The 20748-nt window shown below is 50.3% G+C and overlaps 1 protein-coding gene across 5 annotated transcripts in view; it reads left to right on the forward strand.

Moving 5' to 3' along the window:
* Positions 1-17927, forward strand: part of LOC122388445 (N-acetylated-alpha-linked acidic dipeptidase 2-like) — a 28055-nt gene extending 10128 nt beyond the window's left edge. For 2 of the 5 annotated variants that reach the window (XM_043379522.1, XM_043379523.1), the window contains exons 4-18: positions 5237-5393; positions 5917-6051; positions 6483-6605; positions 7041-7230; positions 7590-7680; positions 7962-8140; positions 8576-8698; positions 9155-9301; positions 9630-9795; positions 10473-10560; positions 11275-11405; positions 11778-11899; positions 12493-12577; positions 15925-16017; positions 16205-17927. In XM_043379522.1, coding sequence (XP_043235457.1) covers positions 5237-5393; positions 5917-6051; positions 6483-6605; positions 7041-7230; positions 7590-7680; positions 7962-8140; positions 8576-8698; positions 9155-9301; positions 9630-9795; positions 10473-10560; positions 11275-11405; positions 11778-11899; positions 12493-12577; positions 15925-16017; positions 16205-16400 — 2026 coding nt within the window. In that variant the 3' untranslated portion in view covers positions 16401-17927. Of the gene's footprint in view, positions 1-2904; positions 3032-5236; positions 5394-5916; positions 6052-6482; positions 6606-7040; positions 7231-7589; positions 7681-7961; positions 8141-8575; positions 8699-9154; positions 9302-9629; positions 9796-10297; positions 10380-10472; positions 10561-11274; positions 11406-11777; positions 11900-12492; positions 12578-15924; positions 16018-16204 lie in introns of all 5 variants that reach the window. The other 3 variants (XM_043379525.1, XM_043379526.1, XM_043379524.1) reach the window with 3 other exon arrangements.
* Positions 17928-20748: the final 2821 nt, after the last annotated feature.

Below are 20748 nucleotides of genomic sequence, written 5' to 3' on the forward strand. Positions count from 1 at the left end.
CAAGCAAAGCGGTCCATGTTGTCCACATAGCGGAAGCATTTGGTCGGTTGAGACATCAGTCGAAACCGGTGCCGCACAACAGGGCCATTGAACACCGCTGCGTTGCTGGTATTGAGTTCCTGGTATCGATTGTTTGGTAATGTGCTCCCGGTATCGAGTGCCCGGTGTCGGTCCCTGTGCTTCTACGTTTTAGATCCGTGGTGCGCAGCACTTGGTCACCGTGCCAGCTCATCTATGATATATGAGCTAGAGCTATGAAGGTGCAGGGGCTGTGACTGCGGTATCTGGCTGGCCGTGCTGCTCAATGTCAGAGAGTCGCTACCGTTTTCAGTGCCGCTCACTCTCACCATTTTCGGCGGGACTGAGCGAAATGACTGGGCAGTTAGCACTTCTTGCATCGACATTACGAGACGAAGCTCGTTGCTGGTTTCAAGACGGAGCGTGGCATAGCGTGCCCTTCTCCGTCCACCACCAAACCGTCACCGGGCGCTCCGCTGGTGGTCCCGGTCTTGGGTCCCGGTGGCAGACGCTCCGGCACTTGGCTCTCCTCAGACGGTGTGACGGAGACACCGATATATTCTCCGGTGGGCCGCGACCCCGCCGCCGGGTCGTCTAAATCTGTCTCTGCTGTCCGAGAGCCGGCCTCGAGATGTTTTGCCGCATCCTCCCTACTCCCGCCCGTCTGCCAAGAGCCGGCGGCGAACAGACTTGGTGGCTGCTCTGACGGTGGTATCCATCTATGACTTCTTTGAAACCAGCTGCTATGGAGAAAAAGGACAGGATAGCTGGATGTTGATAAGTAGGCATCGCTCGTTTTTCAAATATTTTATCGTTGCTATCTTCTTACATATTGTCAAACCGAGGTTTAATGCATTATCATTGAACATCTCATTTAATCATTTATTTTATCCTAACCAGCTGACATTGGTTCATAAAACTCATAATTACGATATAACGACTTCGTTGTTGTCATTTATTTTATCCTAACCCAGGTGCCATTAGCTCATCAACCTCATCATTACGGTATAGCGAATTTGTTGTTTATCTTATCCTAACCAGCTGTCATTGGCTCATCAAACTCATCATTACGCTCTAACGAGTTTGTTGTCGCTGGTCGGTCGGTCATGGTCCCATGTGTAGCCGGCTGACACGGTTTGTGTTCGGTGCCCCGTCTGTGTATTGTTGTTGGCCGCGGCCGGCCGCTCGCGCTGGACCGGCTGCGGCGGACGATCATTCCGCAGATGCCGGCTGGTGGTGTCCGGTGGCCGGGTATGGGCCAACGTCCACCTCCCACACATTCCTGTCGAAACAAACTGTCAGTGAGACAGACAGGGTGGTTAGCCACCTCGACAGGTATTTGGGGTGAGAAGGTCACCGAAAAATAACTCTGTTCTGTCGGACGTGTTTTCTCGGCTGTCAGATACAAGGGAGAGCTGGTGTTCGGGCTGTCTTCTGCCCTGTCAGGTAGTCGGTAATGCAATAGCGTGGTGCAAACGATTAGGTCTCGGGGCTGTAGTATTCAAACTGGCTTGTTGTAGTCAGTAGCTCGATGCCAAGATCAGGTGTGAACTGTGAAGCATTACACAGGGTTGGCATTTTTGCCGGCAAAAACTAGTTTATGCCATTTGCCGGTTTAAACCGGTTTTAACCGGCAAAAAGTGGCAAAAACTAAAAACCAGCACAATGATATGCCTAGACATGGATTTAAAGATGAAACATTTTTAGGAGAATTCGGTGAAAGCTTTATGCTTTCAACCAGAAGTGACATTGACCGTTGAAGTGTTCTATAACTCAAAAACATTTTCATGGGCTTTCCATAAGGCGCCTTTTGGGGGTGACAAATGAGCCAGTGCAAGAGTGAGTCCTGCACAATCAGAAGTGCGAAGGGGTATCTGCCACTGATATGCGCACTGCACCCTAGGCAGCCTTGCCCCACTCCCCTACATGGAAATACATTCTGTGGTGGATGCCTACTGACATGCATAGACATTTTAAGCAGGGATAAGTAATGAGGCAAACTTCAGAATGTTTGGTGCATCTCTATAACATCAAGAAATGCATTTGTACATTTCAGATCCATTCCTAACTAGAAAAGTTGTGGTTTGGCCCACCTGAGTTTTATCCAGTTTTTGCCAGTTTTTGCCACCGGGGTTTCTGCCAGCCGGTTTAAACCGGTTAAAACCACTGGCAAAAACCAGTTTTTGCCACCCCCTGCCAACCCTGGCATTACATAATCGTCACAATCTCCATTTTACAAAGGTTTGGTCGATGAAGGAGAATCAATGTCGCGTAATCCAAGAAACTCTTGATCCTCACCGCCCTTTCGAAGTCCGTTATACCTCTTCCGGCACAAGCTCGTGTCATGCTCACGCAAGTATAACTACACTTTCGCTAACTATCGCCCTTGCACACATACTTGCCGTGATCTTTCGTACTTGTCTCTCCGTGGTCTGTGTGTAACTTAATTTGCTGTACTGTTCAGTGATCGGCATAGCCTGCTCAGATCGCTGATTGTGTTTTGGTTTATAGCATATCTGTCTGGCTGGTGTAATTGCCAGTGTGTCGTCCCAACATACCACATTTGCCTATATCATGTGCTGCGCTTTTCGAATTAAGCCTAGCATAGTCATGCCGTAGCATTTGTGCATATCTGTGAGTTGTAGCACGGTGACTTTAGTTGTAGTTGTGTCCGTCACGTCAGGTTTGTTCTTCTGGCAGGCGTTGTTTGTTTTGTGGTACTTTTCTGTATGATGTTCATCGTTGATGTAATTGATTTATTACAGTCCCTTTCACGAGAAGAAGTAGCCCCACTGTAAACAAGTAGTTTCTTCGTACCAGCACATGTCTTGATCAGGGGTTCCGTTGAATGGGTTACTGTACCAGCACGTTTCCCGGTGCTGTCAGGGGTTCTGCTGGGGCGGTTCGCCTTTCGCGGAGAATCGACAAGCGGCTCGAACTCCCGCCGCTACGCCAAGGCGGCCCAGTATCTGCTGGATAAGATCGACGCCAGCTCGCTGGGTCGGTTCCTCAGGTAACCAGCTCGCCAGAACGCTGCTCGACCCTCGCGCTGACCGGAAGGACTTTGGCTAGTCAGCACTGGTCTGCTGTAGACTCCGCTCTTTTGTTGCTCGCTCGACGTTTCCGCTCAGTAAAGCGAAGCTGTTTTATGTTGGAAGCTTGCGCTAGCAGCAGTGGCCCCGTTGATTTTTTTATGTTTGCAGCTCGGCAGAAGACATGCCTGTTCTTGCAATCGGCATGTATTTTTGTGTTTTGCACGCCGATTCCCCGTACGCTTGAAACTAATTGGGCTTATTCGTGTATTCCTGACTACCGATGGAATAAATTGTGTCTGTAGCCGTATCTTAGCATGAGGCATTTAAACTGTAGGTGAGGGACACGATCGTTACGGAGCTCCTTTACAAATAAGTGTCATTTAAAATGGCTCACTGATTTCCCACCACCATTTATGTTTGCTTAAAAAATATGAAGATCGTATCCTGCATATTTGCAACCCTTTAATCCTTTTATATGTCGGATATTCGTTGTGACGCTGGGAGCTCTTCGACGTCCTCTGAGCGGGTCAGGCGGGGTCGCCGCTGGGTCTCATCCCGGCGGGGCGCCGCCGGACGGCATACGCCGGCTAAACCACCCGTACACACACTGTCACACCACCTTCACCAGCACCACCTGCGGGCACCACCGGCACCACGGGCTCCGGGGCGGCGGCGCGGCGACCGTATGTTGATTGTGTTGCGTGGCGGCGGACGACAGCCGACCCGACAGCAGCTTACACAAGCGCCGACCGCCCGCCGAGCTGGTGACGCGTTTGGCCGCCACGGTGACGGCGTTTATGTCCGTAGTGACAGGTGGGGTGGGGGGTGGAGAGGGAAGGGGGAGTACGAGAGACTCGGAGCGCGCCGAGCGGAGTTTTGGGCGCCCATTCATAATTCATGTCATCTGTTTATTGGAGTAGTTAAAACATTTCTAATCCTAGACATGATGTTTGTCACACGGAGCAGCTAACACTCACGCACGATGCGAGCTGTTGAAGGCTGGGCTTGCTACAGTCGAGATATACTAAGGGCCCGTGTGCAGTCCCGGTGAGGTGACATTTAGGCCGGGCGCCAGCAGTGACCGCTGGCCCTGGTCTGAAGGACGTCCGGGATTTACGTGTGTATATACGAGTGTGCAAGTTTGTTTTGCAGTTGGAGCAGCAGGAATCTGCAGCTTGCATGCAACTATTCATTATGGTGGTCGGTTGTAGATGCGCGAGAAGGGCAGCGTAAGATCACGTAGGATTATGATGATGATAGTGCGAGTTGCGACTTATGATAGTCCGATTTTGCTGTCAAATTGATGAGGAAAACAATGCAACAATATTATGAGGCAGGGGTTTTAGGTATGCGCTCGTTGTTTCATTCACAAATTTACAGCAATTTTGAAAGCTAAACGGGGTCCACAATGGCGGATAGTGAAGAGCTGTGATGGTGACCGTGTGTCTGTTTGGAGCTCTACGTGCTCAGCTCCTGCGCACCGCGGGACACTTGAGTGCACCATCGTACCCACGGTCCCACGTACTAACTCCTTGGTACCAGTGCCTTACCGTCTTGAGCCCCTCTCTTGTACAGCATTCTAAACTAACACGCCCTTACCCAACTACCACACACTGCCTGAATGGCCAGCCGCGCCAGGGTAGGTGAAGGGCATGCCACCCACGACTTGCCAACGAGCGCCACAGGTGTTCCTTTGGAGGCCCTTCCGGCCCTCCCGAGGCCTCGGCGGGAGCGACCAAAAGCATGCCTACGAGTGTTATTGCATGTTTGTGTGCTTTGTGCTCGATGCATTATCTTACTATACCAGCTGAGCAACGCATGATTGTTATTGTACATATTTGTATGTCTGTTCTTGCGTATGATATCCGAAAAAAATGAATAGTCACAATAATCACTTGTGAACCCTGCTACATTGACTTTTTGATTAATACGATGCTATAGATATTATGTTCAACAATATATTATTATCGTGATTTTGAGTACCTTTGCTCCATCATCACTTGAATAGCAATATTGCACATCAAATAAGTTTTCAACAATATCTCAGGCATTATCAGCTTGCTTGTGACGTTCTTTTAGACTGACCGAGTACAACTTTTATCAGGCTTGTGTCTTTAACATGTCGCCGATATCACCTTCCGTTCACCCATGTGTCTGACGCCTACCGGTATCACCCACCACAGGGAGCTGACGCGGCGACCACACGTGGCCGGGCTGCCCGAGAACGAGCGTCTGGCCCAGTACGTGGCGGACACGTGGCGCGCCCAGGGCCTGGACCGGGTGGAGGAGCTGCGGTATGACGTGCTTCTCTCCTACCCGGACGGTCAGAACCCCAACCTGGTGAGGAGGGAGAGGCAGTGGTAGACATGGTGACATTGGCGGGGGAGCGGGAGGGGACCAGGGCTTCCAATCCGCACACCTGTCGGAGTATGTGCCAAAAAGTGTTCGTTGTGGCGACTGAAGTGCAACGGCACTGCGCGTTCTGATCTAGACCTGACGGGGAGGGGGTAGCTATTTACACACCTGTTTTGCATCAAGCTGGCATACCGCCACCAACCATCAATTAATGTTGTGCGCTGACACCTTGTGTTGACCATAGGCCAATAGGAAGTATTGGAGCAGCCTGAGTTTGATCTTGCGGCAGTCTGCAGTGGAATTCATGTACCGCCTTACCTTGAAAATCCTTCGCCAATTTCCAGATTTCCGCCAAATTCCAGTTGTTTTCAGGTTGATAATAAAGAGTACTGCGTGCTTGCGTACGTGATGCGTTCTTTTTGTCGCGTCTGTGTATGCGTGAATGCCCTCGTTGAGTAACTATCTGCGACCGTCGCCCCCCAACTGACACGGTGCCTCCCGTCTCCAGGTCCGTGTGGTGGACGAGACAGGCCAGGCGGTGTTCACCGCACAGACCCACCAGCCGCCGCTACACTCGCCAGAGGAGCGCGACCCGTCCGTACTACAAAACTTCAATGCCTACTCGGCGCCCGGACAGGCGCAGGTAACCGCCGGCGGGTCCGGGGACGGTAACTTAGTGTCATGCGTGATGGAGGGTGAGTCACGGCCTGGCGGAGTGGTGTTCTTGTGGTGGGGTAGCGTGGTCAGAATACTTCTACTGTGTTTGGGGTAACGGCACATATGCAACGACCTGCACGCACTTAGCAATGTTTATGTATGTACTTATTTGTTTGTTTATTTCTTTAATTACGTATTTATTTATTTATTTATTTATTTATTTGTTTATTTATTCATTTATTTATTTATGTATTTATGACGACTTATTTTTATTTTTATTCAAAATATAAGCGTATATGCCGTAGAATGTCACAGTTCGCATTACATCGTTCTTTTTCACAAATGCCGACACCCAATAGCTCAACGCTTTTTTAATGGACGGACAGTGGTGATATAATTTTGATCATCTATTTTCAGGGAAAGGTCATATACGTCAACTATGGCCGCGAAGAGGACTTCCTATATCTGCAGTCGCAGAACATATCACTCAAGGACCACATTGTCATCGCGAGATACGGCAAAATATTCCGAGGGAATAAGGTACGCCTACTACGCCTACTTCAAAAGCCCAATCAGGGCGCCGGCCGATGCAAATGTATAGCAAATAAAATAAAAGGCGAAATAAAAGGCTCATGAATTTTCTTTATATTGAATACAATCATTGAAAGTACGCAAAAGGTAAGCATCGTGACTGTTAGCCTCCATATGAGCAAATGTAGAGGCACTTTTTCCTTTCGTTCATTCAGCGCTGTTCAGCCCCTACCCTCCACTGATTGCTCCCCCCCCCCCTCGTCCCCTCAGGTGTACCTATGTGAGCAGTTCGGCTGCGCGGCACTGCCCAATCCTACCTCCTAGTGATCCCGCCCCCCCCCCCCCCTCCCTCAGGCGTACCTATGAACTATATGAGCAGCTCGGCTGCGCGGCGCTGTTTAGCCCCTACCCTCCATTGACCCCCCCCCCCCCTCATCCCCTCAGGCGTACCTATGTGAGCAGTTCGGCTGCGCGGCGCTGCTGTTGTACAGCGACCCAGCGGACGGTGCGCCCCTCGGCCAGTCTGCCGACGCCGCCTACCCCAACACCGTGTACATGCCGTCGGCGGGCGCCCAGCTGGGGACCGTGTACAGGGGCACCGGAGACCCGCTGACGCCCATCTACCCGTCACTGGGTGAGTGCGTGTGTTGGATATCGTGATGGCAAACACCGTGGCAACAGAGGGAGGGGAGGGGGGAAGGGGCACTAGAGCGCTCGAGAGCACAGGATCATCCATGGAACATGTGGTAGCCGGGCCTTGGACAAGAATGCAGCTATGTGAAACTCTTGGTGGTTTTAATGGGTTAAGATGAATGGCTTTTAGGGTCTACTTAACTCAATGCATGAGACACTTTGCCGGCCTTTACGTTAGGTGTTACGTCACCACTACGTGACTGATTGTAGCGATGTTTTACCTGCTGCGCTGTCTCGCCTCCGCGTATCTCGACTCTGTCTTTACCTCCCGATCCGATGTGTGTCCGCCTGTGCCGGCAGAGAGCGCCTATCGTCTGTCGGAGGCCGAGGCCGAGCTGCCCAGGATTCCGGTGCAGCCCATCAGCGCTGACGACGCCTACCAGATCCTCAAGTCAGTGCCGCTGAGACTGGCAGGCGTATGCATTCGTTTGCTTGATACCGCGGCTGGACAGTCCGTTTAATGTTTGCAAAGATGTGGTCTCATTTATCAATGATCCGTGATGATGCTGTCATACACACTCGTTTTACTTTTTAGTGTCCTTGTTTCATCTGTATCAATATAGTGTGTGAACACTTTTATAGACGTTATATGATTTTGCTACATTCTGGCTGCATGATCCAACCTCAGGATCTCAGCCTTCCCCATAAAGTAACCGTCATAACCATTCCCAGGCTGATGCCGCCGACTGCCGCGGCGCCCGCTGACTGGTGGGGCGGGCTGAACCTGACCTACGGCCTGGGCCCGGGGCCGGCTCGGCCCGGCTGGACCGTTCTGATGGACATCCACACACACGGAGAGAGGGCCAACGCCACCAACGTGATCGCCACGCTGCGCGGATACGAGGAGCCGGGTGGGTGAGCGGGTGGCGCAACGGGCGCGCGGGGTGAGGGAGCGGAGGCTGCGCTGGCGGGCTGTAATGGGGAGGGATGAGGTGTAGAATCACGCCTCTGTGAATACTTTTATTGAAAGAGGTTATTGAAATGACAAGTTGTTTGATTGGTCTTAGTGCTACTTGGTACAGTTGAGTTCAGGACAATACAGTACAGGCAGTACGGTGTTGTTGATATGAGGAGCGGATAAGCTGGACGACGATTAGTGGCTATTTTGCAAGAAATTTCACATATTCTGCTTTGATTTGTTGTAATACTTAGCTCGCAGATCTATATCTCAGCACAGAACCGTGTCACTCGCCATAACTAATTTCGTCTCTCAAATGACACTGACTGCTCCTCCCTCATCTGTTATACAGCCCTCCTGTCTGACCCTCTCATCGCTCCCCACACAGACCGGTACGTGCTGGTGGGGAACCACCGGGACGCCTGGATTCTGGGGGCCATCGACCCGTCCTCGGGCACTGCCGCAATGCTGGAGCTCACCCGGGTACTGGCTAACCTGAGAAAGGAAACTGGTAGGTGTGGAAGGGCACGGGCAGCAGCGTTGTATGGGGGAAATGTTTAGTCGGTTGCAACTAGGAAGAGATGGTTCTCGGTTCTGGGTGATGAAGGACCCCTTTATGTGTCGCGATGAATGGTGATTGTCGTAAAAATACTTACAAATATGGCTGTTATGCTCGTTATTGAATGATAATTTCAAATCGTATTTGAGGTCGAAGAGTAGACAGAATTATCCTTTGAGCACTTGTCACTGTATCACTTGTTGGACTTGACTTTGCCGGCGCTGATTGACGGCTGGTACCCGCTCCTGACACACCCTCACTCCCCCTCCGGCCCTCCATGTGTGTCAGTCTGGTGTCTGCTGCTCACGTGTCTCCCTCTGTGTCCTAGGCTGGCGGCCGATGCTCACGTGTCTCCCTCTGTGACGCAGGCTGGCGGCCGATGCTCACGTGTCTCCCTCTGTGACGCAGGCTGGCGGCCGCGCCGCTCGCTCGTGTTCTGTAGCTGGGGCGCCGAGGAGTACGGCCTGGTCGGCTCCACTGAGTGGGTCCAACACCGCCGGCAGCAGCTGGCCGCCCGCGCCGTGGCCTACCTGAACGTGGACCTCACCATCAACGGTGGGTGACCCGAGCCGACACGGATTACGACATTGAATGCGTGCAGATGATGACAATTTATGTTTTAGTAATGCATACTCTTGACACATCATAGGTGATTTGGCCGACAACTCGGATCAATGTAGGAATTCTCACTTTCAGGATTTTATAGCAACCGGCTGCAAGCACCATAGATGATGATTTGAATTCACTACATTTTAATTAATTATTAACAAAAACTTGATTTCCATGTGCCGGAGCATGTATTTAAAACGCGAAATTGTAACCCTGCCGGGGAATAGAGTTTTTTTCTTACATCCAACTCGGTTCTCCGCGGTTGCCTCGTCAGGTAACGACACGCTGCGCGCGCTGGGTGTGCCACTACTACACGACCTGTTGTTCGCCGCTGCCCGGACGGTGCCCAACCCGGACCCGGAGGAAGTGGCCGCCGGCCGCACCACCGTGTATGACACGTGGCTGTTGCACCGGCTGGACAACGCCACCGGGCGGCCGCAGTGAGTGGGAGAAGGGGAAGGGAGATTTCAGATATGGTCCGGTGAGTCGGACAGACTGGAGGGGAGGGAGGGTTCAGAGGCGGTTCAGTGAGTCCCATATTAGGGAGGGTAGTTTTTGACGGGGGTAGGTTTGTGTAATATCACTACCTAGTACCTGTCTCCGAAACACACCAACACAAAGCTAGGTTTTCGTGAACTGGTGTTGATTGGTAAACTAATATGTTATTCATGTGCCAAAGTGGGAGCTTGTGAACAGTTTGTCAAGAGGCTCGCGTCAATTATGAAGAAAGTTATCAGGTTAATTTTGGTAGACGGTATCGTTTCCGCAACTTTTTTTTGTGTGTATTTAGCAGCACAATTTCACTGATAAGACACAGCAATGTGTTTTACATCTGCCAGCTGCCATTGTGTAGGCGGGATCGCGTTAGGTCCCTGTGAGCGCTGTCTGTTGAGCCGCCCACCCGTGCCGTATTAACCACGCCCACCCTGACGGCCTCCTAAGACTGGAGCTGCCGGGAGATGGCAGTGACTTTAAGGGCTTCATCCACAACGAGGGCGTGCCGTCGGCCGACCTGGCCTACGACGTGAGTGGTCCCGCGCGCCCCGCCACCCCCTCCCCGCTCACACACCGGCCGTTAGAGACGCACGCTTGACTAACTGTCCACCCCGCCCCGCAGGGTCACGCTACCCGGCCGCGGCAGCGACTATAAGCAGTTCCTGCATGTCGAGGGCGTGCCCAGTTCGGACCACCGGTACTTTCAGAAGGTGAAGGGGCTCGCTGTGTGCGTCAGTTTGCGTGCTGTATTTTATATGAGTAGTTGCAGCTGGTCGGCATGATATCTGGGTATTCGCGCAGGCATGGTGTTACTTTTCTGGGCTGTGCATGTGCTTCATAGTGTAAAGAAAGTGTTCCCGTGCCCCAAATTTATATCAGCTAAATCAGCGCCAAGCCAAAGAAAACCGCACGCACCCACCTAACCGTACCGTATGATTTTTGGCTCCAGATTTAGTGTTCACCCCCAGGTTTCAAAAGCATGCTTTCAACTCCGGTGTAATTATTCTTCCCACGTTTTACAGCCGACGACGTTTTTCTGCATCACACTCTTTGCACGCTCTTTATTAACCAAGCAAAATGTCTTGCATTAAATGAATAGAAGTTATCGAGGTGATTGCCGACTGATATTGAAAGTTCATTAGCTTATAGTGGGAGTATGCGATGGTTATGTGCAGTGTTTGTTAGACATTTCTTGCTTTGGATTTTCGAGAGTTTTGACCTACCTAGGTACTGGCAACTGAAATGTCATGGAGGATGCCTATTCTACAATTTAACGTTCAATTATTTAGGTGAATCTGAGTGAAGTTCGGATGCGTTTCGGAGAATGTAGCATTTTTAGTGCTAGGTCAAACGCTAATGACGGCTTAAGTAATCTTACGTGATAAAGAGCCTACCGCTACAAAGCGCTTGTCCTCTGTCGTCAGACGGACTCTGGCTCGTCATACCCGCTGTACCACACGCTCTACGAGACGTACTACATGGTGACAGAGCTGCAGGACCGGGGGCTGCACTTTACCACGGCCGTGGCCCAGATGTGGGGAGAGATGGCCAGACGGTGAGGACGGGAGGGAGGGAGGAAGGAAGGAAAGGAGAGGAGGGGAGGGAGGGGCTGCACTTTACCATGGCCGTGGCCCAGATGTGGGGAGAGATGGCCAGACGGTGAGGAGGGGGGGGGGAAGGGCCGGATAGTGGAGGAAGAAAGGAGAAAAATGACCAAGGGAAGACCTTCACGGACAAGGGGTTGGGAGCTGAGTGTAGCCACGTGCGATTTCGGTGGGGAGTTGAGTGCTGCTCAATACGGCATGAGAAGCTATTTGTTATGGTACGACCGTGCCGGTGATCAGCCGGCCTACACCACTAGTTTCTCTGCATTACACTGTACCCGCCTCCCTCCGTGACCGCTCCCTCACCGCTCTGTGTCCACCAGGCTGGCGGACGACCCGGTGCTACCGTTCGGCGTGGTGCGCTATGGCACCTTCCTGCAGGAGGCGTTCAGTGTGCTGGAGGCCCGCTTCGGACCGCGACTGAGGCAGAATGGCGTCACACTCGGTGAGTTGAGAGGCGACTGAACGAATTACCTGCGTGTGTGTCATTTTTTGCTACAGCTGTAATGGCTGCTACCAAGTGTCATGGACCTGGGAGAAGAGGTAGCCTCTGCAAAGATATTCTTGGCGTTTAAATGTAAGTAGGTACCTAATTGACTGGTGGTTATATTCATGCCTTTGTGGCCTCGCATTGTAGTGAAAGAACGTAGTCCCATTGTTATATTTCCGTCGTGCTTGCACCAAGCCCGGTCAGTACCACTACCGACTGCCCGGCCGCCTACTCCGGCGCCGGGCGCGAGCGCGAGTAGGCCAACTGACCGCTCGTGGCGGAGTGGCCAGTGCCCGCAGACAGCACAGCCACCATATCTTGTTGTTTTAGATTTGGCATTTTTACTGTACTCTGGGCGTAATGATATTTTCCATGGTAAACATCTACTGTATCAGCTACACTCTCTTTGATATACTGAAACGATATCATGTGTGTCAACAAACCCTTCAGTTTTCCCCCAATTGGCCGCAGCCTCCAGCCCTCCCGAGTGGTTGTCTTCCCCTCCCCCTCCTGCTCTGACCGACCGCTGCGCCCTCCTCCGCCGGCAGACTACGTCAGGGCGGCCGTGGAGGAGTTCGCTGAGGCGGCCACTACTTTCCAGGAGCACTTTCTTCGACAGCTGGATCTGGACGAGTGAGTTGCACGTTACACAGGGGTTTGTATTCTAGGTGAGCGTAGGACTTTTTCGTCGTGTCACTACAGATTTACAGAAGGCTGTCGCTTTCACAACTCTTTAGGATATCTTGCTTTTTAGTATCATTTTACCACATGCCGAGATATCCCTTTAACATTAGCACGTGCATTTGGGAAATGGCTTCGGCCCGCCTCGGCTAATGTTGAAGGTATTTGGGAAACGATTCGGCCCTAGGGCTTTTTGATTTTCCCAGACAAAGTTTTACTGAATATTCTGAGCGGAAGAACCAATTCCAAAGAAGTTATTTACGGATTGTGTGTTCACTAACAGCAACAGCAAAAGTAAGTGACTGCGTGTTTACATACTTTTGCTGTCAACGTAATTCAACTAAACAAGATTATCGTTCCAATGCCAATGTATTTATTGCTGCAGAACATGGTCGGATCGGAATAATCATTATTTCTACATAATGCACGCAAAAAAAAAAACAATTTAAATGCGTGAAGCATCTTAACGTGCCACAATGAAACATTTGATATTGTTCCAGCTGGGATCCAAGCTTGGATCCAAGACGCGTTTGATTCAGCGTTTCACCCAATTTTTAGTTTTCCTCACGGTTTCCTCACTCCTGCTGGACTCCATATCTTTATTCTAACTTCTGGCGTTTCACCATCTTCATCTTCAGCTTTTTCAAACCCAAAATAAGGGGGAAGTAGGAATTTCATCTTTCATACTCAACGCAGCCTAATAATGAAAAACACAAACAAATAATCACGGTGACTATAAATATGAACATAGTATTAATATAATATTAACACAATATTAAGATTAAAGTGTAAAATATCAAATGAATATGATATTAACTGTTGCGCCGGTACGGCATGTGGTAAATCCACGGACGTATAAATAAACTGGACTGACAATCCCAATGGACCTCCTATGGAAGATAGTGAAGCCGACAAGGCGCCATTTTACGTTGCCAAAAAACCGTGCTCTGGAAGGTCATCGAGCCAATACAATTAGAATTGCGTCCAAACGGATGATCGGATCGAGATGCTGGTGGTACCGTTCGACGGATAATTCCTTGAGGCAGGTGATGATGGATGTCACATGTCACCCGGTGTCACATGGCGCGTGCCACGTGCCGACAAACTTATAAAGGGCAAAAACCTTTAAGCGACGCTTCAAATCAAACGAAGGGCGGCACAGGTGCCAAACTCACAGGTCACATGTCCCAGTGTTCGACCACTAACATATGGTATGCTCGGCATCAGGGGGTGCGGAATGCACGCGCTAGTGGCGAAAAACATGTTTTGAGGAGGCATCCTCCGATTCCGGAAAACCTTGACCTAGGAACACCAAATTTGGCACGCTGACACTACTGGACACGCGCTTTAAGGTGCTGTACAAATAGGCGTGCTGGGATACACGGTGCACGTGCTGTGCACGTGCAAACCTTTTGATGTTGCACTCCAGGTGTCACATATGCGGGTAGGGCGGGTAGCGCTGGCAAGCTCAAAGTGCCAAATTTACACAGGCCACCCAGAATGCATTCCAGCATAGTTATTGAGCATATCCATCTCCTGGTGGCCCCCAAAGGTGCGCTCTGCACGTGCAAAAAAATTATCCGCGCCGGGCGGTGGGGATGCTTGGACACCCTATGTGGATTTATGTAAATATCTGGAAAACGGCGTTGTGTAGCGCCGCCGTTTTCGGCACACCTTTTCATACAACTTTTTCACAAATGCTGCATAACTTTCAGACTTAGGTCGCTCAAGGTTAGGTCACCAGGTTACGTCCAATCGGCCTTACCTTAGGAAAAATTATAATGCCCGTCATAGCTACACAGACTATACAATCGGCTTAAAACGTGCAGCAATTGATGTCCAGTAGTGTCGCGTGTCCAGTAGTGTCAGTGTGCCAAATTTGGTGTTCCTAGGTCAAGGTTTTCCGGAATCGGAGGATGCCTCCTCAAAACATGTTTTTCGCCACTAGCGCGTGCATTCCGCACCCCCTGATGCCGAGCATACCATATGTTAGTGGTCGAACACTGGGACATGTGACCTGTGAGTTTGGCACCTATGCCGCCCTTCGTTTGATTTGAAGCGTCGCTTAAAGGTTTTTGCCCTTTGTAAGTTTGTCGGCACGTGGCACGCGCCATGTGACACCGGGTGACATGTGACATCCATCATCACCTGCCTCAAGGAATTACCCGTCGAACGGTACCACCAGCATCTCGATCCGATCATCCGTTTGGACGCAATTCTAATTGCATTGGCTCGATGACCTTCCAGAACACGGTTTTTTGGCAACGTAAAATGGCGCCTTGTCGGCTTCACCTGAATGGAGGTGGTTGCGGGTCCAGTTTATTTATACCAAGGCCCTAAATACAAGGTTGCACGGACTTATTTCTACTAAACCTACCAGAATATAGTTTCACGGTTGATTATTTAAATAATTATTCAATCAAAATTTCTTTATTATTATCTCGTAATCATTTATAAGCAATTTTATAAATCAACTTTCAATTTGCTTGCCTTTTACTAGCAAAATAACTTTTCTAGTATTGGGTCAACATAGTGGTGTAGCAGTAGGAACCACATCTGGCAAAACCCCAATGCCTACATACAGCAGAAAAGCAGCCACCAGGTGTCGCCACAGTCGCCATTTGGTCGCCACACAGATGTCGCGCGCGTCGCCAATCGCCACACTACCGATTTCCATAAGGACGCATATGTACGGATATGTATAGGAAAGTCGCCCTTAAGGATTACGCTTACATCCTTTGCTTATGAGGTCGGTGGTTAGAAATTGGGAGGGGCTCAGCTATTTTCGACCACGGATATGCCTTTATCACATGATGAGGAACATGCTGATAAGCGTTTTATGCGTCATAACAGCACAAAAGTATTTTTAATCATTTTTCAAAAATAGCCGTTCTGCCGTATCTTTCAGTGCAAGGTGCCGTCGGTCATCCCCGACGTGACGTCACGCAGGGAATTTGCCAGATTTTCCTACTAGACTTCGACACCCCCTGATTTATACGTCCGTGGGTAAATCTCTTCCCAACCTTGGGCTGTGAAAATGCAGTTTTATTCACCTCGGTTTTTTTGCTACGGACCTCGTGCCTACCGGCACTCGGTCCTCCGCACAAAAACCTCGGTGAATAAAACGCATTTTCCCAGCCCCGGTCGGGAATATATAATCCTAGCTGACACCAAGCTGTCAGGGCTTCTCGTTGGCCCGTTGCCATGGTGACCGAGTGACGCTATCGCAGCACCTCCCCGTCAGCTACTATCTGTTCGGTCTCCGACGCCCCTCACTGGTGCCCTTTGCTCTGTTGCAGCCCGCTGGCGGTGCGGCAGGCCAATGATATTCTGATGGGTGTCGAACGGTCCTTCCTGGATCCCCGCGGCCTGCCCGACCGGCCCGACTACAAGTGAGTGTCAGATGTCCCCATAGCTTCAAACTTCCGTTTGTGTTTCATGTGTGCTGGGCTTTTAGCGTTAACAATTTTTAGTGTTGCTGATCCTAACGACAGTAACTTTCACCTTGAAGTTTGCCGTTAAAATGTTTCGCGTTCTTGTCTGACACCATCGTCCTTCCTTCTCTCTCTGTGTCGGCAGTCACGTGATTTTCTCGCCGAGTTCGTCGGACGGCTACTCGGGCGTGGTGTTCCCCGGTCTGGTGGATCTGCTGCACGACCTGGACCGGCTGCCGGCCGACCGGCGCGCCGCACAGTGGCAGAAAATCAAACTACACGTGTCGGTGCTCAGCTACATCATCGGCAGCGCGGCGCACGGGCTCCAGCAGGACATCTGAACAGGTGCTGTCGGAAATTGGTACCGGCCGGAGGACACCAGAGATGGAGGGCGCGATCGTCGGCCGAAATGGGGACGGAACAGGTCCCCTTATAAACTGAATAGCCGATAAGACAGCAACCGCGGTATGATTAGGTGCCCGAGTCACAATAAGTACTTGATCTACACTACGAAGGTGGCATGGATAAAGCGTGAACTGACCCAGGATGCTTTCCACGTCCTTTTTGTTGATAATGATCAGCGCTTTCGGCACTTATGAACCCTTAGCAATCCAGGCGTTATGAACCCTTAGCAATCCATCGACCAGCCGACTTATCAGATAGATGAATCACCGAGATGTTTCGTTACCAGCATCCGCACCACCTCATTCATGAGACAATAACATACACACATACACACACCGTCCTGTGACCAATGCTAATGGATAGAAGCTGCCAACCCAGCTGCAACCTTATGTAACTGAAGACCAGTCGACCTTAGATTATAGATCGGTAGGAGATAGAGAACCCAACCAGTCATTGGGTTTGTGGTGGTTGAAAGAACGGTGGAAGAACAAGTGCGCGTGTGCGTATCGTGCCGTACGGAAAACACCTACAGTGCCGGAGGTGTCCTTCAGTGTACTCCCAGTGCCAGAGATGTCTGGCTGAGACGCTTCCAGTGCCGGAGAAGCTGGACGGGATGCCCCTAATGCTAGCGGGGCCGTTCACCGCCAGTTGTGCGGAGCGGAACGGGCGGGAGCGAGCGGCTGTGATATGACAATACCGGGACTATCCTGTCTGTAATATGTGGCCAGGGTAAGACCGGGAGCGACAGTCCAGGGAAACGGGCTACCGCTCCTCACCAAACCACGCGCTATAGGACGTAGGAGACAAACGAGGCGGACAACAACACAGACTGACGCACGGACAGAAATCTAGAAAGACTGACGGGCTTACGGACAAACTGGCAGACAATGCCGGAGACGATAGGACGGATGGACGAGCGAACTTACGAGATAACTAGCAGACTGAGACGGGAACGGAAATATGGGTAGGCGTAAGGACAAACAAGTTGACAGACCGAGACGGAAAGGAAAGGACGGACGGACGGACGGACGGACGTGAAAATGATCCGTATACAGTTTGCGTCGTAGTGCAAGTTTCATTGAGGATCATTGCATTATGAAAGAAGGAAGCCGCGCTTACATTCGTGTGGACATGCTCTTTCAATGTCTTCCCAAGTCCGATATTGCAATATTTGAGAGAAGTGTTTGTTGCACTGTTCCACGCTTTTGTCCGCGTATGCCGTGCAATGTGCATTGTGCTTGCCTGTGTGGAGCGTAGCAAGTTTATAAGCGCTCGCGATGGCAACCACTGGCGATGCCTGTCAGTCGGTTTGACGCGCACTGTGAGTTTGTCAGAGTCGGTGTGATCTGTGTGATGACCTGTGCCTTATTGGCGAGCTGTAACAATGTCAGCTTGGATGGTGTCGTGTCGCTGCTTCCGTTAGCTGTAACCCGGGATCGAATACCACTGAACGATGAAACACGGATTGACGTTTGGGGGTGTGGTAGCTGGCTGAGAGGAGCTGACGCCCATGTCCTTCCTAACCACAGAATCTAAAAGTGAAGACAAACAGGAAAAAACACGATTGGAGAGACACGACTCGATAACAATGCTCCAAAACTACCATCAGCAATGTCCAGTGATAATAGCGCGACATAATATCACAGCCGACGGCCGGTTCGTTCTGGTACTGGCGCCTTTTGCAAAGGTCCTTGACGGGTGAGTCGTTACCAGTCTGGTTTGCTCGTGCTCACCTTGTTTATTATTTCATCAGGAGGCATACTTTTGTCGGGACTGTCCCGTCCCCATCATAAACTTCAAACGAGGCGCGAATTTTGTTGGGCATCTGTGCAGAGTTCCAGGACATGCAGGCTTTTGCAATGAGACTCCCAATTCTCCATCTGACTACGAGCCAACTGCTGTGTATATACATATATTCTTATTTCGACAAACCGAGAATGGCTCGAATATGTTTGATCAGTCGCGCGCAAATCACAACACATGGACGGGCAACGCTCCCAACCTAAGACGCCCATCGTTGACAGTTAACCTGCGCCATGCTGTGGGGGAGGGTTGCTGGAGAACACCCCCCGTGATTTTTCGCAACTATCTCAAAAAACGGCGTCGCGGAGCGCCACTGTTTTTGGCGCACCTTATCACACATCTTTTATGTACATGTTATGAAAGTTTCAGACCGAGATCACTCAAGGTCAGGTCACCAAATCATTTCAAGTGGCCTCACCTCATAAAAAGTTTCAATGTCTGCCATAGCTACACCACCAAGAGACCGATTGCTTTGAAACTTTCAGCGATTGATAAGAGCAACAGTATGCCCAAAATGCATATCTCGGAATTTCGGTATCGGTGACCAAAAGTCAGATCAGTTTTGCGACCTCCTCGTAGGCCGTCAATGGGAAAAAGTTTAAAGGCGCCTCTTTTGGGCGAACGTCATTCGAACCACTCCCAAACACTTAATTACAAGTAACTAGGACACACTGAGCATGGAAATGGCATCCGTGACCCCTGTTTATGCCCCTGAGGTCATCTCAGGTCACGAATGGTATCTAACAGTTTTTCGCAAATAACGTTTGATAGAGGCATGCTAGAGCGATGAAAACGCCTTAGATGTGTTCAGCTTGACGATACGGATCGACTGATATGCAACATGACTCTTTCGGGTCAGGTCATGTCCTTGACCTGAGGTCAGATTTTCAAGTTGACCTTTCGATGTCAAATTATGGTTCATTCGATCATCGATGGGTCTTGACGAGAGGAACACGATGCCGGTAAAAGTAAGTTTGTGCAAAGTTGAAGTCAAAGGCTATTGCAGAAAAAAACTCCGAAGAAAAAAATCGTCTTATAGCAGTTTTTGCCCCTGCAGGCAAACCCGTTGACATTAGGTCTAAACTGAGCGAAATGCCCAGAAAGAGCGTTAACCCGCGAGTTGCTGGGGGGGGCGTTAAACGCCCCCACTTTTTTCGCCGGGTCATAGCATAAAAACGGCGCGCCGCAGGCGCGCCAAATTTTGGGTACCTGTAGGGAATTGATTGAAGTTTATTGTGACAAAGTTTCAAAAAAATCGGTCGGAAAATTTTTGAGATATCGAGGTTTTAGTGACGTCATGATTTCTGAGTTTTCGACCAAAAACGGCATATGTTCAAAAAATCATATAAAATCACAGAATAGACAAACAGACAAGCCGTAAACGCCATTAGACTGCCAATACCGTGATCAATCAAATGACTATCTTCGATTATTGATTATCGTTCCGCATTTTCCATAATCTTGAACTGAATCTTGGCAATTTTTCGTGACTACTTCACGACCATGATACACGCATTTCTTAAATTGAACTTTTTGAGCCAAACACGTACACATATGATAAAATGAATGTCACCATCGTGTTCTACGCCCCAAATTACCTATAAAACATGTGTCACAGGTTGCGAATATCAGTTTTGATTTTCGGGGATATGTGCCTACCCGGTTGACCTGACCTTGACCCTGACCTATGCTTGACTGACCCCTACATGGAGTTGACACTCTTGTAGGCCTTATATGATGGATTGTGCACCGTTTTGACAGAGTTTATGACGAGAGGCGCCCATTGCGAAGTCCTGAAGTCCATGCTACTGAAAGCCCGATTTCAGGTGTTTGACCTGACCTTGACCCGACCTGTGACCTCAAAATTCAGCTTTTAACTACTCATCTGAAGCGTCTCGTCGCGCTCTTTCGTTTGCCGCCTCGTGCGTTTCGCTGCGCCTATTGGTTCTCGAGTTATCTGCTGGGGGCGTTTAACGCCCCCCCCCCCCCCAGCAAATGGTGGGTGGCGAAATACCCCAGCAACTGCCGGGTTAATAGGGCTATCAAATGCGCTTTTCCGGGGCGCTCTAGCTCTAAGAGTTTCCGAGTTGTGCGTTGGCTTGTTGCAGATTGTCGACACTCTACCTGAAAATCGGTGAAATTTGGCCTTCAATAACCACTGGTAACCTGACCTTTGACCTGACCAAGAAAGTGACCGAAGTAATTTCGTCATTATTTTTGACGCTCTTTCGAACGCTGCCTTCACGCATCGCTACGTGGCCCAGGAGCCGAGTTAAGGCTGAAACAGACTCTTTCCGCGTTCAGGAAATCGCATGCGAGAGCCTATTCAAATACATTGTAATTCTTTTCGCATCAATCACTTGCGGGAGGTGCGTGCGATTGGTGCGAGCGTGCTTCCATGTATTTGAATAGGCCTCGCATGCGATTTCCTGAATGCGGAAAGAGTCTGTTTTCTGGCTTTAGAGGGCGGGGATTTCAAAC

Source organism: Amphibalanus amphitrite, unplaced genomic scaffold (genome assembly GCF_019059575.1).
Source record: "Amphibalanus amphitrite isolate SeventyFive unplaced genomic scaffold, NRLGWU_Aamphi_draft 000323F_arrow, whole genome shotgun sequence".
In the NCBI taxonomy this organism is placed as follows: Eukaryota; Metazoa; Arthropoda; class Thecostraca; order Balanomorpha; family Balanidae; genus Amphibalanus; species Amphibalanus amphitrite.